Source organism: Plectropomus leopardus, chromosome 24 (genome assembly GCF_008729295.1).
Source record: "Plectropomus leopardus isolate mb chromosome 24, YSFRI_Pleo_2.0, whole genome shotgun sequence".
NCBI classification, from domain to species: Eukaryota; Metazoa; Chordata; class Actinopteri; order Perciformes; family Serranidae; genus Plectropomus; species Plectropomus leopardus.
In genome coordinates, this window is record NC_056486.1 from 8,358,015 (window position 1) to 8,380,424 (window position 22,410).

Sequence of the window (22,410 nt, forward strand, 5' to 3'; positions counted from 1 at the left end):
AGGTAACGTAGCAAGACGTTTAGCTAGCATTGACGCCACATTCTTAATTACCTAATGTTGCGTAATTTTTATTGTTTTAATTTCATATAGCTTGTTACTTTTTTCTGTAATTTAATTACTGTAACTGGTTACGTCTAAATAGTTACTCCCCAACACTACACAACACTTTAGAGACACACATTTCAAGAGACAAACATATGCATCATACAAGTTGAATGCTAATATAGTATACGCATATACTAGCATACTTGAAAGGGCACACTGAGACTTTCAACACTGACAACTTTCTTAAAAATATGAGGTAACGATAGATAGATAGACAGATAGATAGAACAACACAGTCTTTATTTACAGTAATTTAAGTTAGCTACCTAGCTTTCGTAATTTCTCGCACCAGGTGTTAGCTAGTAGAGTTAGCAAACAATTTAGCTAGAGTTGACGCCATATTCTTGATTGGCTCATGTTGCGAAGTGTCATTTTTATTTTTGAAATTTCAAATAGCTTCTCAATCAATTAAAAACAGTCATGAGCTTACTTTACCTTTAAAGTTGGCTTTTCAATCAATATTTTCGTCGAAGCTTTCCCCACATTAGTTGCCGTGACTGTAGCTCTGTAAACCTTCCCGACTTTGACATCGTTGAACTCGACTAACGGTGGGTCAACTCGAACGCACCTTCCAGCCATCATAAATGACTTTATAATTACTAAGTTACTTACTTAAAGACTCTCGAAATGTACTATTCATTTCGTTAACTTGCGTGTTAAATAATTATCGCGAAGTTTTGTCGTCTTGCAGACTCGCATACCGATAGTTAAACTCACTGTTGCTAGACAAATGTTAGACTCAACAACCGTTGTCAGCTCAGGTAGTTTCCAGGCGACGGCTCAGAGTCCCGTAGGTGCGCTCGTTTTTACAACCCTGGGCAGTCTAGATGGGCGGTGCAGCTGCTGACACTGAACAGAAAACCTCCATATGCAACCAAAACATCTAGTTTATTTAAGTAAATTGATGTTCTTGACAACATAAATTTCAATACAAATCATGACTATAAAGGAAGCCTATGCTTTTTTTTTTTTTTAAAAGTGATTTTTCAGTTATCTCCGCTTCTCTCAGTCGCAGCATTTTTACATCTTTGGTATAACATTAGAGGTGTAACGGAAAAATATGCTACCCGGATAAATCAAATCAATTAATAATCTCATCTTCCGGCCTAATCGGAAGTGAATGTTTGTCTTTATACGGCTTATAATATTTATGTTATTATAAATACGATGTTATTATAAATACGATGCAAAAATACACCCAAAGTCTAGCACTGGGTCAATTAAAAAGGAACACCACAATATTTATGTTATTATAAATACGATGCAAAAATAGCTATTTAAAATAAAAATTTAAGTAATAACTTACTGTTTGTTAGTTGTGAAAGGGAGGGTGGTGCAATTCAGATCATTTTTGTAGTACAGGAGTTTTTTTTTTTTAATCTCCGAAATCACGCCATTTATCATGCCTAAAACCTGCAAAATATGGTTATTTATGGTGAAAAGAAGAAGGAAAGGAAGAAGGAAAAATACTGTAGCTCTGAGGAGGGTCATATTAAAAAAAATAAATAACATTTCTCATCACTTTTTCACTTAACTGCATGTTGAACGAAACAGTAAATCATAATCATAAATCCATAATTCAAACTTAGAATAAAACAAAAAAATGTTAAATGATCAATACAATTAGTTTTTTTAATTCACAAGAAAAAAAAGATTTTCATTACAGCATGATACAAAAATATAACTGGATGTTGTTAGTCAAACTAACATCACATCACATAAAAAATAATAAAGTCCTTGAAAAATATCAATTTCAAGGAGAGAGACTCTGTCTCACTTTTATGCTTAAGAAAAAAATAAGATCAATCGATTTTAGTAATGTGCTACTTCACATAACAGCATCAGGGCTCTCCCATATTTCATCATCATAAATATTAGAGGTAGATCTGATTTTATCTGTGCCCATCAAATTGAGGCAGTCTTTCACAGTTGTCTCTTCTGCATTTTGGCTGAAATCCCCTGCGCCTGAGTCCACAGGAGGGTCTGTGGAGGGTTCTGAGCATGAACGCAAGTGCTGGTCATTGACAACTGCTTTACTTGTTTCTAAATCCTCCTGATTAATAACTTCTGCTGAACTTTTCTCTCCATTAACCTGAAAGGAAGAACAAGGCGCATGCTTGGCTTCCTCTAATGGCTTCACCTGCCTCCCTTCATGCGCTCCATTTGACATAGCTGGTGAGACCTTGTCCTTTGTCCCCTGCTGGTTCTCCAGGCCAAAGAAGTTGTTTCGGACAATAAAGCGCACACATTGCAAGAGGACGTTCCTCTCATGGCGGATATCTGGGGCCAGTAACTAAACACAGAGAAAGAAAATAAAAATGCAAATGTAAGGTCATTTTCTCAATTCAAAACTGTGAAAAACGCTTGCACAATCTTACCATTTCAAGTAGAGTAGGACGACGAGTCTGCGGTGTATCATGGTGTCCTCCTCTGCCACCCCGTCCTCCTCTTCCTCTTCCCCCTCGTCCTCTTCTGTTATTAGGTGTGTGGAGGGCACAGTTAGGGTGGGCGTCTTTTTGAGCCTCTTTGACCTGTGAGGAGGTGGTCGAGGCTGTAGATGCTCCTCTGTCCTGAGAGTTTGTTGGTATTGTGCTTAGGAGAGCCTGGTTTTCTTGCACAAGGTCTTTGGCTCTCTGAATAGGAGTGGCTGAAACACAAGCAAGGAGAATATTTATACATTTAGGTTTTTTTTCTCCCTGTGGCATGCTACTTTCCCAATGCGTTTTTTGTCTATGAATGTATATAACCCCTGTAAGTACTATTTCAGCACTGCATAATCGCCTGAATCTGAGAATCATGTTTTTTGTTGCATCAAAACAAGCTGTTTAAGTCTACATAAGGACCTTGTCTTCTCCCACAGAGGATGCATGTTGTTTCTACAACAGCTCGGAGCACACACACCAAAACTTGCTCTGTATCGGTCATTCACTGTTTTGCGTCAGCCACTGTTCTGCTCCAACACGCTTGGCATACTAAATTCTACACACTAGAGCTTTAATCATCTAAGAAATGAAACTACAAGATTTGTGACTGGATTAGGCATTTCAGTTTTTTTCTTCTTAAATAAATAATTTGATTTGTTAAAATTAAACAAACACCTCTTCACTTACAGCCTGCACGAACCAACCTCACATATGAAACATCACCAAAACAAATTCAACAATACGCCTCAGAAATGCAGCCAGCAGTGCGAAGATTGAAAAGTGGCTGATGGTATACCGCTCTTTTCTTCGTGTGAAAACCCGTTCTTTTTGACATTATGCCACTGATATAGACACAGTATATCCAAAACACAATCTGTTCTGTTGCAGGTTGAAGATGGTGTCTAACTCACACTCTGGTTCCTCATCACTTTCGCTCATGGAGCCGTAGTTGGCCAGCAGGGAGCCCAGCGCCGAGCTCATCTGTTTCGGAGCCACAACCAGACCGCCAGTCCTGGACTCTGGAGCGAGATCCTCTCGGTCCGAATCTGGAAACACGACAAACACATGCAATATTTATCAGTTACTGTTACAGTTATTGTACCATCATTGTTGTCGGCAATATCGCATCAACAGCAGTTTGAATTTGATGTCAACGATGCCTAAATAACAGATTCAGGTGTGACAATAAAAGGTACCATAAGATATTTTGGCTTGTTTGACTGAGTCCATGTCAGATGAGTCAGTTACCATGGTCACTGCTGGCCAGCGCTCCCAGTGGATCCCTGTCTTTGGGGGTCTGGGTCAGGGATGGAGCTCTCTCTGTACCACTGTTGTCTGATGGACGAGGGCCCCGATGGTGTCGTCCATGGAAGCCTCTGTTACCCCGACCTCGACCCCATCCTCCTCGGCCTCTTCCTCTCATCCGTCTGTCAATAAAATATTATATTTAAGACTGTGTTTGCAATAAAACCAAAAAATAAAAAAGGACAGTGCAAAATACATCATTTACACATGAAATCTGTGCATTTACCCAAACTGAGCTGTCTCTAGAACAGCTCCCGTCTCCTCCCGCGCCTCCATCACCTTTTTCTTCTTGTCGATATTCTTAAGTGTTGGATAGTTTCTGTAAAGACAATACATTTTGCTGATTGGAAATAGACATCATAGGCAAAAATCTGTGTATGTACAACACAGAAAAACATCATTAATAATCATGGTTGCCATAGTTTCAAACATCTATTTGTGAATACTGACCTGCGCCTCTCCTCTCTCCATTTTGCGATCTCCTCTGGTGTGTCCAGCTTGATCCTCTTCGCTCCTGGTGCATGGTTCTGCATTTGGGATATAACAAGTCTAATATTCGAAAATGAAAATACTAAGAGAATGACTTTCAGATCCACAACGAGATATTTTACTCACATTTTTCCAGTGGATGCTGACTATTTTTTCATGAGCCATGAAGCTGCAGTCAGGCACAGAACACTATGAAGAGATTTGATGGAGGCGGTCGGTGAATTTTGAATACTGATTTCCATAAATGACATGAAATCAAGCAAAAATATACTTGAGATTACCTTGACATGTTGAGAAATATGTTCATCATACTTTTCCTGGTTTTTGAAACCCCGGTCACAGGTGTCACAAAAATGGGAAAACTCTGGTTCTTTCTTATTCTTCTGCTGTGGGTTACAGACAGATTGGTTCACCATAAGTGTCTGAAACCATATGCAGAGGATCCCTGCAGAGGCCGACCTTTTGGTTTAAGAGTAATTTCCTTTTTGTTATAATATAGTGCTCCAACAGATAAGTTACCTTTTTGCCATGATTGTTGGGGCCTCCATAAGTGTGTCTTCCACCTTGATGTCCACCTTGACCCCAGTCACGACCATAAGTTTGACCTGAAAACAAGATTCAAGTTAAAGACTTGACAGTAAACATAATGCAGACTCAGCCTGTGACCACAGGTTTTTAATATCTCCTGTGGCTCAGGAGGAGCTTTGACCATAATTAGGATATGGTGTTTACATGAGAAACTGGATTATTCACATCCTGGATCCCAGTTTCTTTCAAAGTACATGTTGAATAAATATTTGAACAAAGCAAATTTGCCACGGTTGAAAATAATTAAATAACCAATTTGATTGTATTTCCCAGCTTTGCTGAGCAACAGTTTTGTGTGAAAGAAATTAAAAGCCCGTCCCATATACATGCGTGTCCCAAATATAAGCCTATTAAGTTCAATGATTTGAGCAAATAATAATCCGGGCTATTAAATTAAGTTTTAAAGTATTTCTATGTGACAAATAAATGATGATGATTTTCTGACTGTATGTAAAGTAATTTTAAGGTAGCAATTTAAGGACTGTATGGGTTTTACTCACCGTATGGACGTTTATGTCCATAGTTTCCACGTCCTGATGGGAATCCAGACCCAGACGCTGCCCCGTGATGCCACCCCGCCTGGCCGCTGTAGTCCCAGGTGGGCTCGGTGGGAGTCTCGCTCCAGCTCCACATACTGGGATGGAAGTTGCTGGAGCGGGGCTGCTGCTGCTGAATGGAGTTAGGAGGGGGACAGCCGAAGTCCGGCGAAGGATAGAGTCCCGGTTCACCCATACTGCACGCCCAAAGTCTTCCTTCACGTCTACAATAATGTCTATTTGAAATATATGCGTATTTCTCACCATGCAGCTCTCACGTGTGCATGTTTTGCTATGATTTGCTCACGTGGTCGCCACTTCCTCCTGTGCTTCCTCCCGCTTCCTCCTCATTCTTCGTTTGCTTTATTGACGGATTGCAAACAGCTCAAATGTATATACCGCCACCTAGTGTCCAAGACTGTGTAACATTAACACCATAAACCATATTTTCCAAATTCTTCCCGTTAGCCCGTTGAAACATGGATGTTGCTGCATTTGTATTTATTGTATTTATTGTATTTATGTATTTTTCCATATATTTAGCAGGGTATTATGGTTTCGGTTGTGCCACCACAGATACTTGTGTTAAAATGAATAAAGTACCGTGCTGCTAAAACTGATGACTTGCACTCCTTTTTAGATTTATTTATCTAGAAAAAAATCCTCTGGCTTTAAACTTTTTTGCATGTCTATCAAGAAACATTATAGGTATACAATGATTTGACTGTAAAGATTACCCTCCTTTTATGTTTTTTAAAACTATTATAGTTCAAAAAATGGAAACACTTTTCCCAAAAGAGTCCCATTGTTTTTTGTTTTGCAGTTGTTTGTGTGTCCCATTATCTGTGCCATTCTGCACAGCAGCTCCTCTCTGTGCTGCTGCAGAGGGCCACATCACGCTCCTGACACACAGAGAGGGCCCCGATCCTCCTGCCTGCTCTGCCTGCAGTCAACACAGAGTTTACATCCATTTGAGGCCCTGCTGCTTGTTACACTGTCTCCTGATTTACCCTGGTCTCATTATTGTTATTATAGGCGTTTATTCTGATGCAGGAGGCGCTGCCAATAACAGAGTGATAGATACAGCAGGATTACACCAATCACAGTGCAGTTTACTTCAGCGACTACGCCGGGCTCAGAGGGTTAATCGGCATACTGTCTGTCTTTGCATGAGTGAGAAATGAGCACACTCAAAGCATTCATTCTCATCCTTTTATTTGTCGTGAATGTGGTACAATATCAATGTGGAAGATAAGATGGCTGCTCTCAGACAGAGAGGACACTGGGAAGATAATGTGGAGTTGCGGTGGAACCAAAGTTGCTTGTTATTTTAGTCTGGGGATTACAAAAAAGAAGCAAAAACATGGAGGAGTTTGGCTCAAGTGTGATGTAAAGCTGGTTGGTTTTCTTTTCCATCTCATGTTATATTCTGATGTATGACATATCACAGCTTAGAACATCAAAACAAGTTGGTGTTTTTATTTTTTTACTAAGAAAAAACATTGAGAACTATTTTTCCATAACACCAGATGGAAATAAAGGAATGGAAATTCACAGGTTTATGATAGTTTCTGTCACTCAGCTGTACTCCTCTACTGCCTTTCTTGAGCTATAGATTGGTGGTATTTAAGTAACAGCAAGATGTTAGACTTCAAATTTATTTTGAAACAATTTAGGGTGTCCTAACCCTAAAGCCTAACTTGAATTAACCCTTTGAGGTAGTGAGCAACAAATGAAGAAATGACCCAAAAAATAGCAAGGACTTAGTAAAAAATACAAGAAAATTAACGTGAAGTTATTAAAAAATAAAACCAAATTAAATTAAAGTGCTTTAAAAAAAGATTATTTTGTCTGTTTTCCCTAGTTTTTTCTTTTTTCCCCCCAAGATATTTTCCCAAGCTTTTTTCTTCTATTTTTTTAAGTTATATAAATTCAAAAATTTCATACAATTTGTGCAACATTTCTTAACAAGTTGTTCATTGCCTTTTTACCCAATATTTTTTGAAAGAAATCGCTCCGGTTTGCTCAGGGTTCAAACTGTAAGCAGCACAAGAAAAGGGATGTTGCTCCAGGTTTCACAGGATTAAATATCAATGGCTAAATAAATTCAGAAATTTTACGGACATAATTGCCAGTGTTATTTTTTTGAAAACGTAGAAATAATTTCTTCTCTTTTTAGTCAAATATAAAACCAAGTAGTGTTTGAACTTCAATGATTTTGCACATTTCGTGGGCCTTTAACCCCTGAAGCCTGGAGTGACATCATTTCGCTGCTTTTAGACCCCTTTCACAAGTATTTAAATATTTAAACTCTGAACAAAGTGCTGTGCTTTATTTTTAAATAACAATGAACAAAAAAATAGGGAAAACTGTGTATATAATTATCACATTTAAAATTATTTTATGGAATTAATACACTTTGAAGCACTTTTTCCAGGTTATTTCCTTTTCATAATTCCTTTTTTAAAACTAATTTTTAGGGAGATTTTCTTGCATTACTAATTTCTGTCTCATTTCTCGTTTCTAATTCACTTTTTTGTGTTTGTATTTTTTAAATACAAATACTTTTTACAAATTTCTTTCTAATTTTTGGGTCATTTCCTTCTTTGATTAATCATTCCCGCCTTTTCATGTTTTTGCCTTTTATATAATCAAGCCTATTTGCTCCAGTTTCAAAGAGTTACCTACATTTGGATTTTTCACAGTTACATTTCACCATCAAATCCCGTTACAACTTTGGCCTCACTCTGCGACAAGTCTCCAGACACACATTGTTGTTCACATATTCAATCAGCAACACTTTGGTGACAAAATCAAAGTGAAACTGTGACCCTGGTCTGTACACGATAGCAACCAATCAGCTGCAAAAAACTTTAAAATGTTTCTTTGACAGTGTAACTCAAATATAGTGAGTTAAGAGGTTCACTGCTTAATCACAACAAATATGTTCTATCTAGAGCATATTTTCATTAACAGAATAATTAAGCTCCCCCTGGAAAGATACTGAAAATACAAAAATAAGAGGAGAAAACACACCAAAAGAAAAAGGCACCTCTGAATTTTCTCACCTGCTTCTATTCAACACCAGATCAAAATCAGAGCAAAAACACTTGTTTACAGTCCAGAAAGAAAAGGAGTGAAACAAAAACACAAACAGCTGCTCTCCTCTCCTCCTCACAGCAAAGTGCCGTCTGTTAACGTTCTCACTCAAAATGGCACTCACTTCAGGTGTACAACCAGAAACGGCATATATAATTAACCCCAAGCAGTGTGAAAACAGTGATCAGCTTAAGATTAACAAAAACAAACATTATTTTTATCATACAGAAAGTGCTATCAGCCACCAGCAAAGAGAACCAGTGATCAAAAATGATTGAAGCTTACTGTACTGATAGCACAAAGGCCTTTTATTTCTTAATATATTCCTACAATTTCTATTTTTTTCTTGGCAAGTTTTGGTCAACAGTGACTAAAAAACAGTGACTTTTGTTCAATTTCAGACAACTGCTTCAGCCTTTACCAGAGGTGGGTACAAGTCATTGTTTTGTCTCAAGTTTTTGCAACCAAGTCCCAGATGAGATCTAAAATTATTTGGATTGTGTTATAATGTTTTGATATATTTTAGTGTATTTGGCTGCTGTCAAAACTAGTTAAACTATTTTCCCTTCTGGGACTAATAAAGTCAACTATCTATCTAAATCCAGAGAAGAAAGTCCAGAGTCAAGTCCCAAATCAAGATGGGCAAGTCTCAAGACTGACAAGGCCAAAGTCCAGTCCCAAGTCAAGACTGACAAATTCAAAGTCCAAAACTTTGAGCTTTGAGTCCTAAACAAGTCACAAATGTCAATATAATTTTTTTTTAGATTAGTCTTTTGCCTTTTACACCTCTGACGTTGACCTTGCTGAAATGGCAATGTCAATTACTGTGAATATTTTGTTGTGATGATGCTTTTCATTTCAGTTTTAGAGGGAAAAAAACGGCAGTACAATAACAAAAAGGGCAACTGAAAATTACTGCTGCCATTTGGCTGACAAAGATTTTAGCAATGACTGACAATGCCTGATTCTGATGAGACACGTTCACCTGCCAAAAAAAGGGGGGAGGAAAAGCTCAAACTCTCATTCGTAATTTTGCAGCTACTTCATTAAAACAGTTAAGAAATTAAATTGTGCACAGCCACTAACAAAACACCTGCAACTGGTGACTGTGATGGCACTACAATAACGGTCATGTCTGTTTGGTACAACCATTTTGGCAGAAGCTTTTTAACCACTGGTTCTCCCAACAAAGCAAATCAGCTGCCTCCAACAATTTAGGTTGCGGCACTACATGCTACAGATGGAAAAAAAAAAACATGAGAAAAATTTACAAAAGAAACATCAGTGATTGAGAACTACTCTGCACTAGTTTAAACCTAACTGACAAGAGAAAAAAGATGTCTTGGAGTTTCTTTGAAACAGAATTATTGTTAATGTGTTTTTTTTTCTACTGTATGTTTTCCTATTGATAAAAAGTTGAAGATAGAGGGCAGGAGGGGATGCTTCTCTAGGAGGCCGGTTTCTTCAGATCCCTGATCTGTTTGATTAGGTAGGTCTTCTCGTCGTTGAACTGCTCGTCATCTGTGCGATCCTTCTGGAAGTTGCTCAAGAAGTCGATTAGTTTGGTCTGGTTCTTGAGCAGAATGTCAACGATGGGCTGCGTCTTGTTGGGGTTTGCTACAAAAACCTGGAGGGCAGTGGCAGCAGAAAATAGACTTTTTTCCATACAACAACAGATACTAGCAGAAAGAATCTGCGTCTCAGTCAAACATTATTTGAATTAATCTATAATTGCTTCATTTTGAGTATGATGTTTTTACCTTGAAGACATGGAAGGCTTCAAACTGGATGTTGGGGCTCTTGTCTCGTAGCAGATTCATCATCAGCTTGAGATTCTCAGGCTTGCTGATGTAGTGCGTCATCACCGTGAAGTTATGTCTGTCCAATAACAGCTCACCCAGAAGCTGAATGAGAGACAGAATAAAAAAACAAGCTGAAAACAAAAATAAATATGAGAGAGAATAAATGTTTGAGTATGTAAAAAGAGTACATTTGATGTCAAATAATGTATATATGTAGTAATGGAAGAACACGGAACATGTACTTCAAGTGTTAAAAGTAAAAATACCCAATGCAGAAAAATCTTTAAAAAAAAGATTGAATTAAATAAAAACACAAAATTACAAAAAAGACACTGAAAAAAAACATTTAAAAAAGAAAAAACTAATCAAATATTGATTTTGAAAAAGAAAGAGAACAAAAATTAAAAAAAAACAAACAAACCTAAAACCCAATAGAATTAACAATAATAAAAACCTCAAACTTATTGAGATAAAAATAGTTAACATGTAACTTTCGGTCAATAAACCAACTGATTAATCAAGTAATTATTTCATTTTTACTTGTATAAACGTTTTCCTCATTTATTTTTAACAAAATATATTTTCTAAACTTTCATGTTTTTTTATAAAAAAAATCTTAATTTGTAAAATAACTGAAGCTATCAGATAAATGTAGTGAGGTTGAAAAGTGCAATATTTACTCCTTAAATGTGGTAAAGTAAAAGTATTAAGTGATATGAAAATAAAATACTCAAGTAAATTACGAATATCAAGTTACATTCCACCATTGTATATATTGCTCGTAAATTCAAACCTTTAGCGACTGCCTCTTGGTGACGTAGTTCTCAGAGTGCAGCAGCTTCTCATAATTGGAAAACACCTGCAATTACATAAGAAACGCCTGTTATTTAAGTTATTATGATATGGAATTTGAAACTTTGGGGTTCTAGTTTTTCTAGTTGTCTGTGTTTTGGATATTTGTTCACGTGCTGAGGCTGAAAATGACATAGCTTGTAGAGACACGTCATTGTATACAATGTCGGAAATAAACGGGCCAAAACCTCATAATGTGGTATGTCGTCATTGTTGTCTGTCTTACTGTCAAGTGTTTCGTCTTGTTCGACATCTGTCTTACTGTCGACCCATCATGTTTTCTTTCTTTCTACTATGTTCAACCACACTTACGTCCTGTGCCCTCCACATTTCTAAGTGAAATTTCAGTTTCAGTGGATTTTTCTTTCAATAAAAATCATACATAACTATCAACAGTCATTGAACGGTATGTCGTAAGTGTCATAATATTCACGTGTCTTTGGTAAGATTCAATCACACAACCTTTGAGTCATGACACAAGCACCTTTCCTTCCTTTCCTCGTCAGGCAGTTAAGAGCTGCGGACAGTATTTATGTTTATGCTTCCAAATAGTGCTCAGCAGCTGATGTTGCGTGACCTATGGAGGAGGCGGGTGTGTGTTGCATGGATGTGGTCAGGGACGGAGGGGGAGGTGTGACGCCATTTAGAAAATAAAAAAGTTCCACCTGGCATCGCTGGTTTGAAATAACAGGGCAAACTTGCATTAACATGCTTGGTAGCGGTTACATGCATCAAACATTTTCCAAGCTAGTTCTCAGCAGGCTAATACTAAAAATCACTCACAGCATCGTATTTCTGTTCCAGGAATTCAGCCACAAGCACTTTGTGTCTTGTCAAAAGATCCTGTGAATAAAGCAGGGAAAATATATCATATCAGAATAAAGAGTTTAACCCTTTGAAACCTTAATCAACAGCATTTTTGCTGCCTTCAGATGCCTTTCACAAGCTCTTTCACCCTTTGAAACCTGAGCAAATTGATTTCTTCTATCTAAAGATCACAAGTTACACAAGTTTTCTGAAGATCATGGGATAATTATATGTTGGTCAACTCAGCTGTCATTTCTAATTACTCCGTGATCTTGTGATGATGAAATAATTTATTATGAAAAATGACTTTTGCTTTCACAAGATTGCGGGATAATTAGAAACGACAACTCACTTCATCAACATATATAATGAGGTTAAAAATATAATTGCGTGTACGTTTGTTCTCGGCTTCGCAGAGTTTTGCATCAAGTCTGACGATATTTTGTGGCAGTGTGGTCCACATCTTTTGCTTCAATACTTGACAGCCATTCATATATCCCACGATCTCAAGAAAGCCAAAGTTGGTTTCTAGTTCTAAACTGTCTTACTATCTTGAGAAATCAGCCTTCTGCTCTCTCCACATACATGAACCCACGACAACAAGAAAATGAGCTTTGTTATTGCTAGAAAACAAAATAATTTACTTGTAATAACAGTATTGAAACTGTAAGCGAGCACAGCTGTTCTTGGCTTCAGTAAAATCCTATTTTCAAACTTAAAAAACAAAATGGTCCTACAAGCACATGTAACAAAAGTCAAATGCTCTATAGTTTCTGGTATTCCATGACAGTCTTATCTTACAGGCTCCAACAGGAAAACAAGGAGAGTACCTTGAAGGTCGCGAAGGCGTCAGAGGCGATGTCGAAGGTGGACATTTCCACGTAGTTGAAGAAACTGTGAAACTGATCTGAACGAAGAACTATCTTGGCGAGCGGTTCATGGCGGATGCACTCTCTCAGCATGATCCCACAATTCAGTGCTACCTGGGGTGTCTCGTACCTTCAAACACAGAGAGAGTGTTTGCGACAGCTCTTTTGAAGCAATTACACTGTGTACAGTACGGACTGTGTATGTGTGTGTGTGTGTGTGTGTGTGTGTGTGTTACCCTTTCAGCAGTATAAAGAGGACCTCTTGGTGGGAGCAGAAATACTCGACGGTGGGGCACCTCGTCCCAATCTGCCTCCTCAGGATGTTGTTGAAGATCTGACACACATCCTTCTTCCCCTAAAACACAAACACAGAATGAGACAATCAAGCACTTAGGTCTGATTTATGGTAGAGCGCTTTGATGAGAGTAACAGAAAAAACTGAGAACATGTGGACTGATGTCATGACTCCCCCCCTCCTTACCTCAAAGTCTATGACCTGCAGGTTTTCTACCAGGGACAGCAGCAGGCCGCTGTTGTACAGCTCCTGGGCCAGCTGGGCCACTGTCTCGGTGTGAGGCTCCTTATCATTGCTACCGTACAGAATCTCCTTCATGGACACCAAACACTTGGACACCTCCTCAGACGCCTCGAAAGGAGAGAGGGAGAGAAGAAGATGGTAAGCAAGTGCCTCTGTGTGTCTTATTGAGAGGGGTTGGACTCTCTTCCCCTGTGGAGTTGACACTGGTGAGAGGCGCCGGGCAGGCGTGGCAATACTTATTGCCCAAAAAATCTGCATCTACTGCTGCACACAATATAGACTTAAACATTACAGATTGAGTGAAATCTAATAGTGACTCGAGTCTGATGTTGTTTGTGTGTGTGTGTGTGTGTGTGTGTGTGTGTGTGTGTGTAAGAGAGAGTGAAAACTGTCTTGACAGTGAAGTGTCATGAGATGACAGGGCCAGGCTGTTCCATGGTTCAATTTCACGGAGGACTGTCACCCTTGGGCCCCTGGACACCCAGGCATTTACACACACACACACACACACGCACACACACACACACACACACACACACACACACACACACACACACACAAAGAGAAACACACTGTATTTTTCTACCTTGTCTGTCTTCTTATCTTGTGTGGCCGCGATTTTTAGGTTTTCCTTTAGAGTCTTGACAATGTCCGCGGGAGCCTTGTGGGATTTACCAAATAACGGCATGATGGACACACAGTCGCCTTGGGACCTGGGCAACACACACATGCAGGGCACATAAATGAGCTGTTAATAACAAGCTGGATGCAACCACAACAGTGTGGAGTCACTTATGTAGTCAGTGCATGACAGGCTTTCTTCCTAAACCAGAGAAACTTGGCTAAGCTTGAACAAGTGCACAACTGCTTCATAACATTTCACTGACATTTAGGAGCTCACCAGTTTTTCTGGGATACAGAATAATAGATAAAAGCCCAACCAATACTCAGATTTTTAAGGCATCGATATTTTTTTTTTTTTTAGAAAATATGACAATATATCAGCACACTTTTTTTTATCAGGATCCAGGATGAATTTGTGATAAAGATCTTACAGATGTGGGCTCTGAAATTCATGTTTTCAATGACCGTGGGAACCCTGCATAACACATTTTCATTTTAGGTCATAAGCCACATCTAATGTTCCCCTCCTTGTTAGTTAAAAAATACATTTATTCAAATGCAATCTGCAATCTGCTTGGACCCTGATAAATGCTGCTCGCTGCTTTAATTCAAATTAAATCTCTAACACAATCACGTAAAAGTCAAGGGCACTTGAATGCTTTGTGAAGCCAGCGGACGCACATCATTCAGTCATACAAGACATAAATAAAATAAAATGCAATTCCTATGTGTGCAGGAAGAGAATTTGGTCAAGTCCATGACTCAAGTGTGAGAATTTCAAGGATCCAGGCGGCAGCAGTGGCCTTCACAATCCAGGCCGGGTCAGGAACAGGCAGAGAACTTGTGACTGCTAATCCTCATCTGGGAATGTAAAAGGGCATTACCCTCCCTCTGAAATCCTGCTACCATTCCTCCCTACGCTCCATCGTTCAAGCTCCATTTCTGCCATACACATCTTGGTTTGTACACAAGCTCTCTGGTAAAACTGTTCACTCACCAGCTTCCAGGGAGCCTTGATAAAAATGTTAAGAACTACGTATCCACAAGGGTACAGCCGCGGTTAGACAGATGTAATCGCTGGGTATTTTATTTTCATGTCACTTTACACTTTTTCTCCACTATTTACTTCACTACGTTTATCAGACAGCTTTAGTTACTTTAGATTTTTGCATAAAAAACACGAGAAGAGCTTATAAGATATGATGTTTTGTTATAAATTAAATCACCAAAGAGTTTATAAAGGTATAGCTGCAACAAATTAATTGCCAATTACTTTTTCTATTTTTTTAAAATTTATTTTCAATTTTGTTTGTAATTTTGAGGGCTTCTGTTTGTTTGTTTTTTAAAATAATATTAAGTCTGTGGTGTTTTACTCATTTTTTTATGTTGAAGTTTTGGGTGTTTTTTTACAGGATGGTATTAGTACTTTACTTAAGGATCTGAATGGTTTGTCCACCACTGCTTACAGTACAGCTGTAACCTGCTCCTCCACTTTTTTGTGCTTACTAATCAGTAAAAATAATGTTATGCAGAACAGAAAACAAACACACACAAAAACATAGACATCTCTCCATAGTCAGTCTATTACACGCAGCAGATGTCAGTCGGCATGCCTCCAGTTTGGAGAAGCAGACTGGATTTTAAACAATGTACTGCTGTGGATGGGGACCAGCAACAAAAAGTATTTAGGCATCAAAAATGTCCCACCTAAAAAAATCAATATCAGATCAAGTGTACACTGTATTGAGAATACATTTGCTGCTTTATCCTAATGTCATACAGTGATTTTGATGAGAAAATTAAGCCGTTATATTTCTCTCTTCTAAGCCAGATTCATTAGAGACAAACCAACACCGACATCTACTGTCTGTTATATACTGTGATATAATGCCTGTGGATAAATATCCCATACAACCACACTTTGAAAGCTTCAAACTATCCCTTTAGGGATTATGACTGTGGAGAGACCTTTAGATTTCCCCTAACAACGCAAAAACAAAGTGATGAACAATTTGATTTATTACATCAATTTTGCTCCACTAGAAATATCACATTGAAACACATGAAGCACAACATGATGCTCAATAAATGTTAACAACAGGCTTCCTAAAGGAGGCACGGAGAGGGTTCGTCAATGTCAGCAAAAACAAAAAAACAGCTCAAATGGGAATCACAAGGTTTTCACCTGACAAAGACAAAACCTCAGCTGAGTGTTTTCACTTCTGTCAACACCGACTAGCAGTGTTCAGGCTTTTCGTTTTTGCAGACAGAACTGACTTAAAGGTTTTAATGATAATACCCTCAGCTCGGATCTTCTTCCTAATGTTATGGCGAGAGACAATGGCGTCGGTCAAGACTGCAGACTGCTGATTCATGTTTGACAAATACAATCACATGGAACAAAAGGCCTCATAACGTCAGGGAAATGCAGAAATACTTTGTCCATAAACTGCTAAATGCACCAAATATTTTAGTCAGTATGTGGTCAATTTGAACTCAAGGAGGCAAATATGAAAACAGGAAATACCCTTTAATATGATGCCTTCATTTGCAATAATCCACTTTATTATCACATTACGTCTCACCACAGCTTCAGCCAGGTCAATATTTGTCAAAGGATAAGCAGGCAATGAGGAAGTAGTTAACAAACGCCTGCTTTCTAATCCAATCACATTGTAAACTACTGTGTCAGAAGTCTAGTGTTTTCACTCTGCCGTCTGAATATTTCTGATTATTCAAAGAATACTTAAAGGGCTCATTTAATCACCTAATACACCTCTTTGAATCCTGAAAAGCTTAAGTTTGAGGGTGCAGCCTTCATTTTCACTTGAAGCCTGCTTAAGACTGGATAAATGTTATGTAATGGAATTAATCTGGTGCCCACTGGGCTCAAACACACACAGCTCGCTGCTCTGTTTAAGTAGAAGCTAACAGAGAAAGGCGCCACATTGACCCACATGTTATTTTTTAGCTGTAATTAGGAGAGACCAAATATAGTACAACTTAACAAAATTCAGCGATGACCTGAAGCCAAAGGTGACATCCTTAAATTGCTTGTTTTTCTGACCAACTGTCCAAAATCCAAAGATATTCAATTCATTGCCACATAAGAAAAAAAAAGCAATGCTACACAACTGAGAGCCCTGAACTAGGTTAATGACTGGTTTTCCACTTGAAAAATGAGTTTAAGTCCAGGTAAAGTGATTATTAAAATGTGTTCATGAGTTTGTCACATCATAGAAACATGTGTAATTAAATACCTGATCAAATTTGAATGAACAAAAAAATTGGCAAGTATGTAAAAGAAGGTCTCAAAATCATGAAAAAATGCACAGTATTTTCTGATCTGAAACTTTGGGGGCGTGTCCACTGGAGGAGCAAAGGCGACGCCCAATCGTGGACTATGCGAATAATACTTCTTGTTTTTATTCTGCTAAATTGTCAGGGGCGGGGTTATGCTGAATATAGCTCCATTGCATCATTGAGCTACGGTTTTAGACCCCCCCCCAAAAAATATTAAAACAGGAAAATGGTGAAAAAATATTGTCTAACTCCACAATTCAGTACTATATAGTAAAGGGTCTTTGTAACATGTTTTCAGTTTCCAACATTTAGAATGTGTTTTGAAAGAAATCTCTGAATTCACTTTACCTTTAATTATTTTATGTTGATTACCTGGTTGATTAACCCAGAGCACATCAGCTTGGTTTCTTTCAAAAACACTGCAAGAGGGAAGTGTGCAACTTAACAAGACATGGCCCAAAAATAGCAAAACAATAGTACAAACATTACAAGAAAATTGCCTGAAAATAAGAAAATGACTTGAAAAAGCACTGAAAATACTTTTTTCCCTGTATAACACTTTTGAATATAAAATTATAGTAGTTAATTTTTTTCTTTCTGGACATCTTTCCATATTTCAAAACTAATTTTCACATTGTTTTCTCGTCACCTATGACAAATCACTTTGCTCCAGTTTCAAAGTGTTGAATAGCCAATGAAAGGTGTCGCAGGTGAACACAGCACAAGCAAACTAATGTCGATCCAGGTTTAAAGGGTCAGTCTACTGACTGTTCCACGAAAATCTGCTACATCCAAACCTTGAATAATACAATAACAACCTGTCTTGTCTTGAACACATGAAAACACATGAAAATCATTTTGCTTCTATAGATCAATAATCAAACAGTACAGCTGTACTCTGCAGCAACACTTTGACTAATCAAAGTCATTCCAGTGTTGCAAGGTAGTTATCCGTCACACCCACATGTCAGTCTACCACTCTGGTAGTGAATACAAGAGGGACATTTAATGGCTCGCGCTAAAAACAGGTTTCACATCAAACCGCACAAGGACTTCTCTGCATAGGTCTCAATAATCACATTAAAACGTGAAAATCAAATGGAAAAAAGCCAAATTAGTAAAAGATTATGTTCATAAATGATGGAAAACTACTTAATTATGTATTGAATGAATTCAACAATGTGATGAATGTATCACCTTACAGGAAAGAAGAAATTTGACGACACTTCCTCTCTGCTGTCGTGGAATGCAGAGGCCGCCATTCATGACGCGACTGGAATGAAAGTATTCAAGGAGGAGCAGGGAGGAGATTTAACCCTCGGCTTCAATAACACAAAGAGGTTTTGATTAAATACAAGTTGATAAAACATCTTATTTCTGACTGAGAAAAAATATAAATTTTGAAAACTTTTTAAATCAAAGTCAAGACTGGACTTTGCAACATTTTAAAGGCTTTCAATCTGGATATACAAATTAAAAACCCTCTCAAGGCTTCTAAAACAACCTGGTTTGTGCCAAATTTATTTTATCTTGATAAAGTTCTCTGCCCTACAGAGCCAGCTCCCAAAGACAGAAATGAGGATCTAATTGTTTGAATGGCACCACGGCCCAGTCTCAAACTACAAAGAACGATCTCTTTGCAGACAATCACAAGGAAACTGTCCTCTCTCAGGCAACCTAAACATTACATTATCAAGTCCATACTAATTGTAATTTATGTGAAAAAAATGCTTTTACTCTTTATCTTTGAATTAAAAACAAAATAATTTGATTACTGCCACAAATGTCCCTGAGCAAGCACAACACAATATTAATACAGACAAGGGATGTCCCAATCAAGTTTTTTTTTATTTACTTGGATAATACAGCTGCACAATGCACACTTCAAATACGTTAAAGCTAATAAAATCAATCCAGTGTATATGCTTGATAGTTTAAATATTAACAATAACAATAATAATGATGATGATAATAATAGAAAACACCCCCAAAACTAATATATATATATGTCTATCAAAATAGTTTGCTTATCATTTTCAGTCAGCTATCTGATCTATTGTCCTTGCATAAACTCTTTGGACTTTTATTTTAAACAAAACATCATATGTCATATACTTGTGTTTTTTTATGCAAACGTAATAGTAGTGGGAAAATAAGTGCAATATTTCCCTCTGAAATGTATTGAGTTAAAAGCATAAAGTGACATGAAGAGAAAATACTTAAGTATCGTAAAAGTACGTCAAATTTCTACTACGGTACGATTTTGGAGTAAATGTACTTAGTTACTGTCCTCCACTGCTCATAGTTACAGCACTGGATAACCGTCAGACAGGTTTTACTCTGAAATATGTGACCGGAGGCTGCATTGTTTTCATTCTTGCTAGCATGACGCGGGTCGTCTAAAGTAACATAGCAAGGAGGAAACACACAAACACAAAAAACACACGCTGCATTTGTGCTGCTGAGGAGTTAAAAACCCCGTGAACGGCACTGTTTAGAGGAACAAGAGCTTGTAACGCAGACGGCAGTAAATAACACATAAGGCCGCATAAACAGTCCCGGACAATGTGATTTAACAAGGCTACACCCCTCTCGCCTCCGGGCTAAACTCCCCTTTTTGTTTGAGCGATTTCCAAAGCTAATCACAGTTATCTGCATCGTTTCAGAAACAAGTACCACAAAGGACATCACAGAGGTCTCACTTGTCAACAAAACACACATTTCAACCCCGCCTGAAGTTCCTTAGACAGTCAAGGGCAGAAATATCTCTCCATTAAGATGACTGGGAGCTATTGCTCCTCGACAGGGAGGGGGATAGAAATGATACGTACAGTGGGAAGATGTTTGGGTCTTTAAATGTCTTGACCGCTTCTGTCCTGGTTCACAGCGCAGCCGAGCCTCCCAAAACGGCTTCCGCAGTCACGCCAGGTCTGTTTGTCAGCAGCAAAGTCCGCTGAAAATGTGTCCGATACAATTTAAAATGTGAGGAATCTGTTAAGAAGCCAGTGCTGATTCCCATCTGGTCGCTTTCCAGTCGTCTGACAAGCTGGCGTCAACAAATGGTTTGACTTCCGGTGTAAAATTTCAGAATAAAAACAGCGCAAGCACTGTATTTAAATATACATTAAAAATACTTAATAATAATTATTATAATATTAATATTAATAAATTCTATACATATATTATTATGTCACACTTAAAAATATGTAATACAGCTATTCATTTATGCAAAATTTTAGTAATGACCACCGACTGTGTTGTTTTACTGTCGATAAAAACGTTAAAAAAAAAAAAAAATTAAAAAAGGTTGAAATTAAAACAGCTAGTTTGCGGACAAATTTGCTTTATTGAGCAAATCGCGTCACTTCCGGCAGTAGTCTGGCTCCCGCGTACGACATTGATACATCTGTATCTTTCCAGACGTTGAGAGTCTCGTTCACATCCTCTCACATCAAGTCCTCCTTCCCACCTTACCCTCACATATTATCATCATGTATCACATTTAAACCAACAAATGTATAACTTTAATCACGATTTTGAAATTTAATATATATTCAGACCCGCAGCTAGTTTGCGGACAAATTTGCTTTATTGAGCAAATCGCGTCACTTCCGGCAGTAGTCTGGCCCCCGCGTACGACATTGATACATCTGTATCTTTCCAGACGTTGAGAGTCTCGTTCACATCCTCTCACATCAAGTCCTCCTTCCCACCTTACCCTCACATATTATCATCATGTATCACATTTAAACCAACAAATGTATAACTTTAATCACGATTTTGAAATTTAATATATATTCAGACCCGTGAGAGAAATAATTAAATGAGAAAAGAGACTGAAGGTTGGATGGTGTACATATTGGAGCGCATCCCAGACCAAACCATGATAGTCTAAACTGGAAAAAGCCCATTGGCACATATAAATTAATAAGGGTCACACAATGTATTTTCTGATGCAAACAAATGCTTTTGTTTTATATAAATGCCATAAAAATACGCATATAAATTAATAAAATTCACAAATGTATTTCTAATGCATGCACAAATAGTTTTGTTCTATATAAATGTAAAAAAAAAAAAAAAAAAAAAATCAATCTACATATATATTCATTAAAAATGAACCCAAGTCCACAAATGCATTAGATTCACAAATGTATTTTGGATGCACACAAAAATGTTTTTAAACTATATAAGTGCAAAAATAATCCACATACAAATACTTTGAGTGCTGATGATATACTGTAAATATATTGTTTTTTAACCAGCTTTTATATCATTTTAAAATGTATGCAACTTTACTATTTAATAATCAAGTGACTTGTTTCTACTTGCACAAATCAAGAAATATTAAGAGGATATTCAATTTAAAAAAAATAAAAAGTATTCAAAATATGTACATTATACTACCATAAAAAAATATGTGAAATAGAAAAGTGAGATTATTTACAAATATGTGCATCTTGCTACAAAGTGTACTGTAATTTGTTAAAATAAGATAAGAATACGTTTTAAAAAATTCTGGAAGATTTCATACCTAATGCAAAGGCCAGCCTCTCTCGTTGGTGACGTTGGGCCTTTGGAAAGAGCAGAAATATTTAGATGTATGATCTAACAGTTTTTTCACCACCAGATGTATTTTTTCATCTAACTACGTGACGGTGACGGTACCACAACTACAGCTGTGACAGGCACAAAAACACTTTGTCATGCGCTTTTTGCGATGCAGGTGTTTGATAACAAAAACTGTGGTAAACAGGGCTAGCTAAGTAGAACAGTTATGACAACATTTTACTATGAGAGCATGCATAAATATCAGTAATAAACCCAAACTGACAAGACTGACAACTTCACAGAGATAATTTTAGCCACTCTGCAATAAATAAATGTTAACCAGCCTTAGCATTGGAAACACGCTAAAACTAGCTCCACAGTAACACATCACACAGCCTACAGTGTTACAGTGAATTAAAGAAAACATTATTTCGCTGTAAAGCAGAAATAAAGTTAACTCACCACTGTTTTGAGTCCTTTCAGCGCAGGTTAGCCTTCCAAGCTGCTGGCAGAAAAGGA

At 37.6% G+C, this 22,410-nt stretch overlaps 3 protein-coding genes across 3 annotated transcripts in view; all 3 read right to left on the reverse strand.

Moving 5' to 3' along the window:
• LOC121962749 (cilia- and flagella-associated protein 47-like) overlaps positions 1-812 on the reverse strand; it is a 49,648-nt gene extending 48,836 nt beyond the window's left edge. Inside the window, exon 1 of the mRNA XM_042513036.1 lies at positions 541-812. Coding sequence (XP_042368970.1) covers positions 541-687 — 147 coding nt within the window. The 5' untranslated portion in view covers positions 688-812. The remainder of the gene's footprint in view (positions 1-540) is intronic.
• A 963-nt stretch (positions 813-1,775) lies between these two features.
• Positions 1,776-5,762, reverse strand: nufip1 (nuclear FMR1 interacting protein 1). The gene is made up of 10 exons (XM_042513037.1): positions 5,411-5,762; positions 4,842-4,927; positions 4,604-4,708; positions 4,449-4,511; positions 4,284-4,360; positions 4,060-4,152; positions 3,777-3,955; positions 3,440-3,574; positions 2,484-2,752; positions 1,776-2,398 (listed from the first exon to the last, which is right to left on the reverse strand). Exons 1-10 carry the CDS (start codon positions 5,640-5,642, stop codon positions 1,934-1,936), a joined length of 1,704 nt encoding a protein of 567 aa, XP_042368971.1. The 5' UTR covers positions 5,643-5,762; the 3' UTR covers positions 1,776-1,933.
• Positions 5,763-8,501: 2,739 nt separating this feature from the next.
• cab39l (calcium binding protein 39-like) lies at positions 8,502-20,376 on the reverse strand. Its single transcript, XM_042512949.1, has 9 exons — positions 20,172-20,376; positions 14,000-14,126; positions 13,357-13,521; positions 13,112-13,230; positions 12,837-13,005; positions 11,983-12,042; positions 11,141-11,206; positions 10,306-10,449; positions 8,502-10,172 (listed from the first exon to the last, which is right to left on the reverse strand). Exons 2-9 carry the CDS (start codon positions 14,099-14,101, stop codon positions 9,993-9,995), a joined length of 1,005 nt encoding a protein of 334 aa, XP_042368883.1. The 5' UTR covers positions 14,102-14,126; positions 20,172-20,376; the 3' UTR covers positions 8,502-9,992.
• Between the last annotated feature and the right edge of the window lie 2,034 nt (positions 20,377-22,410).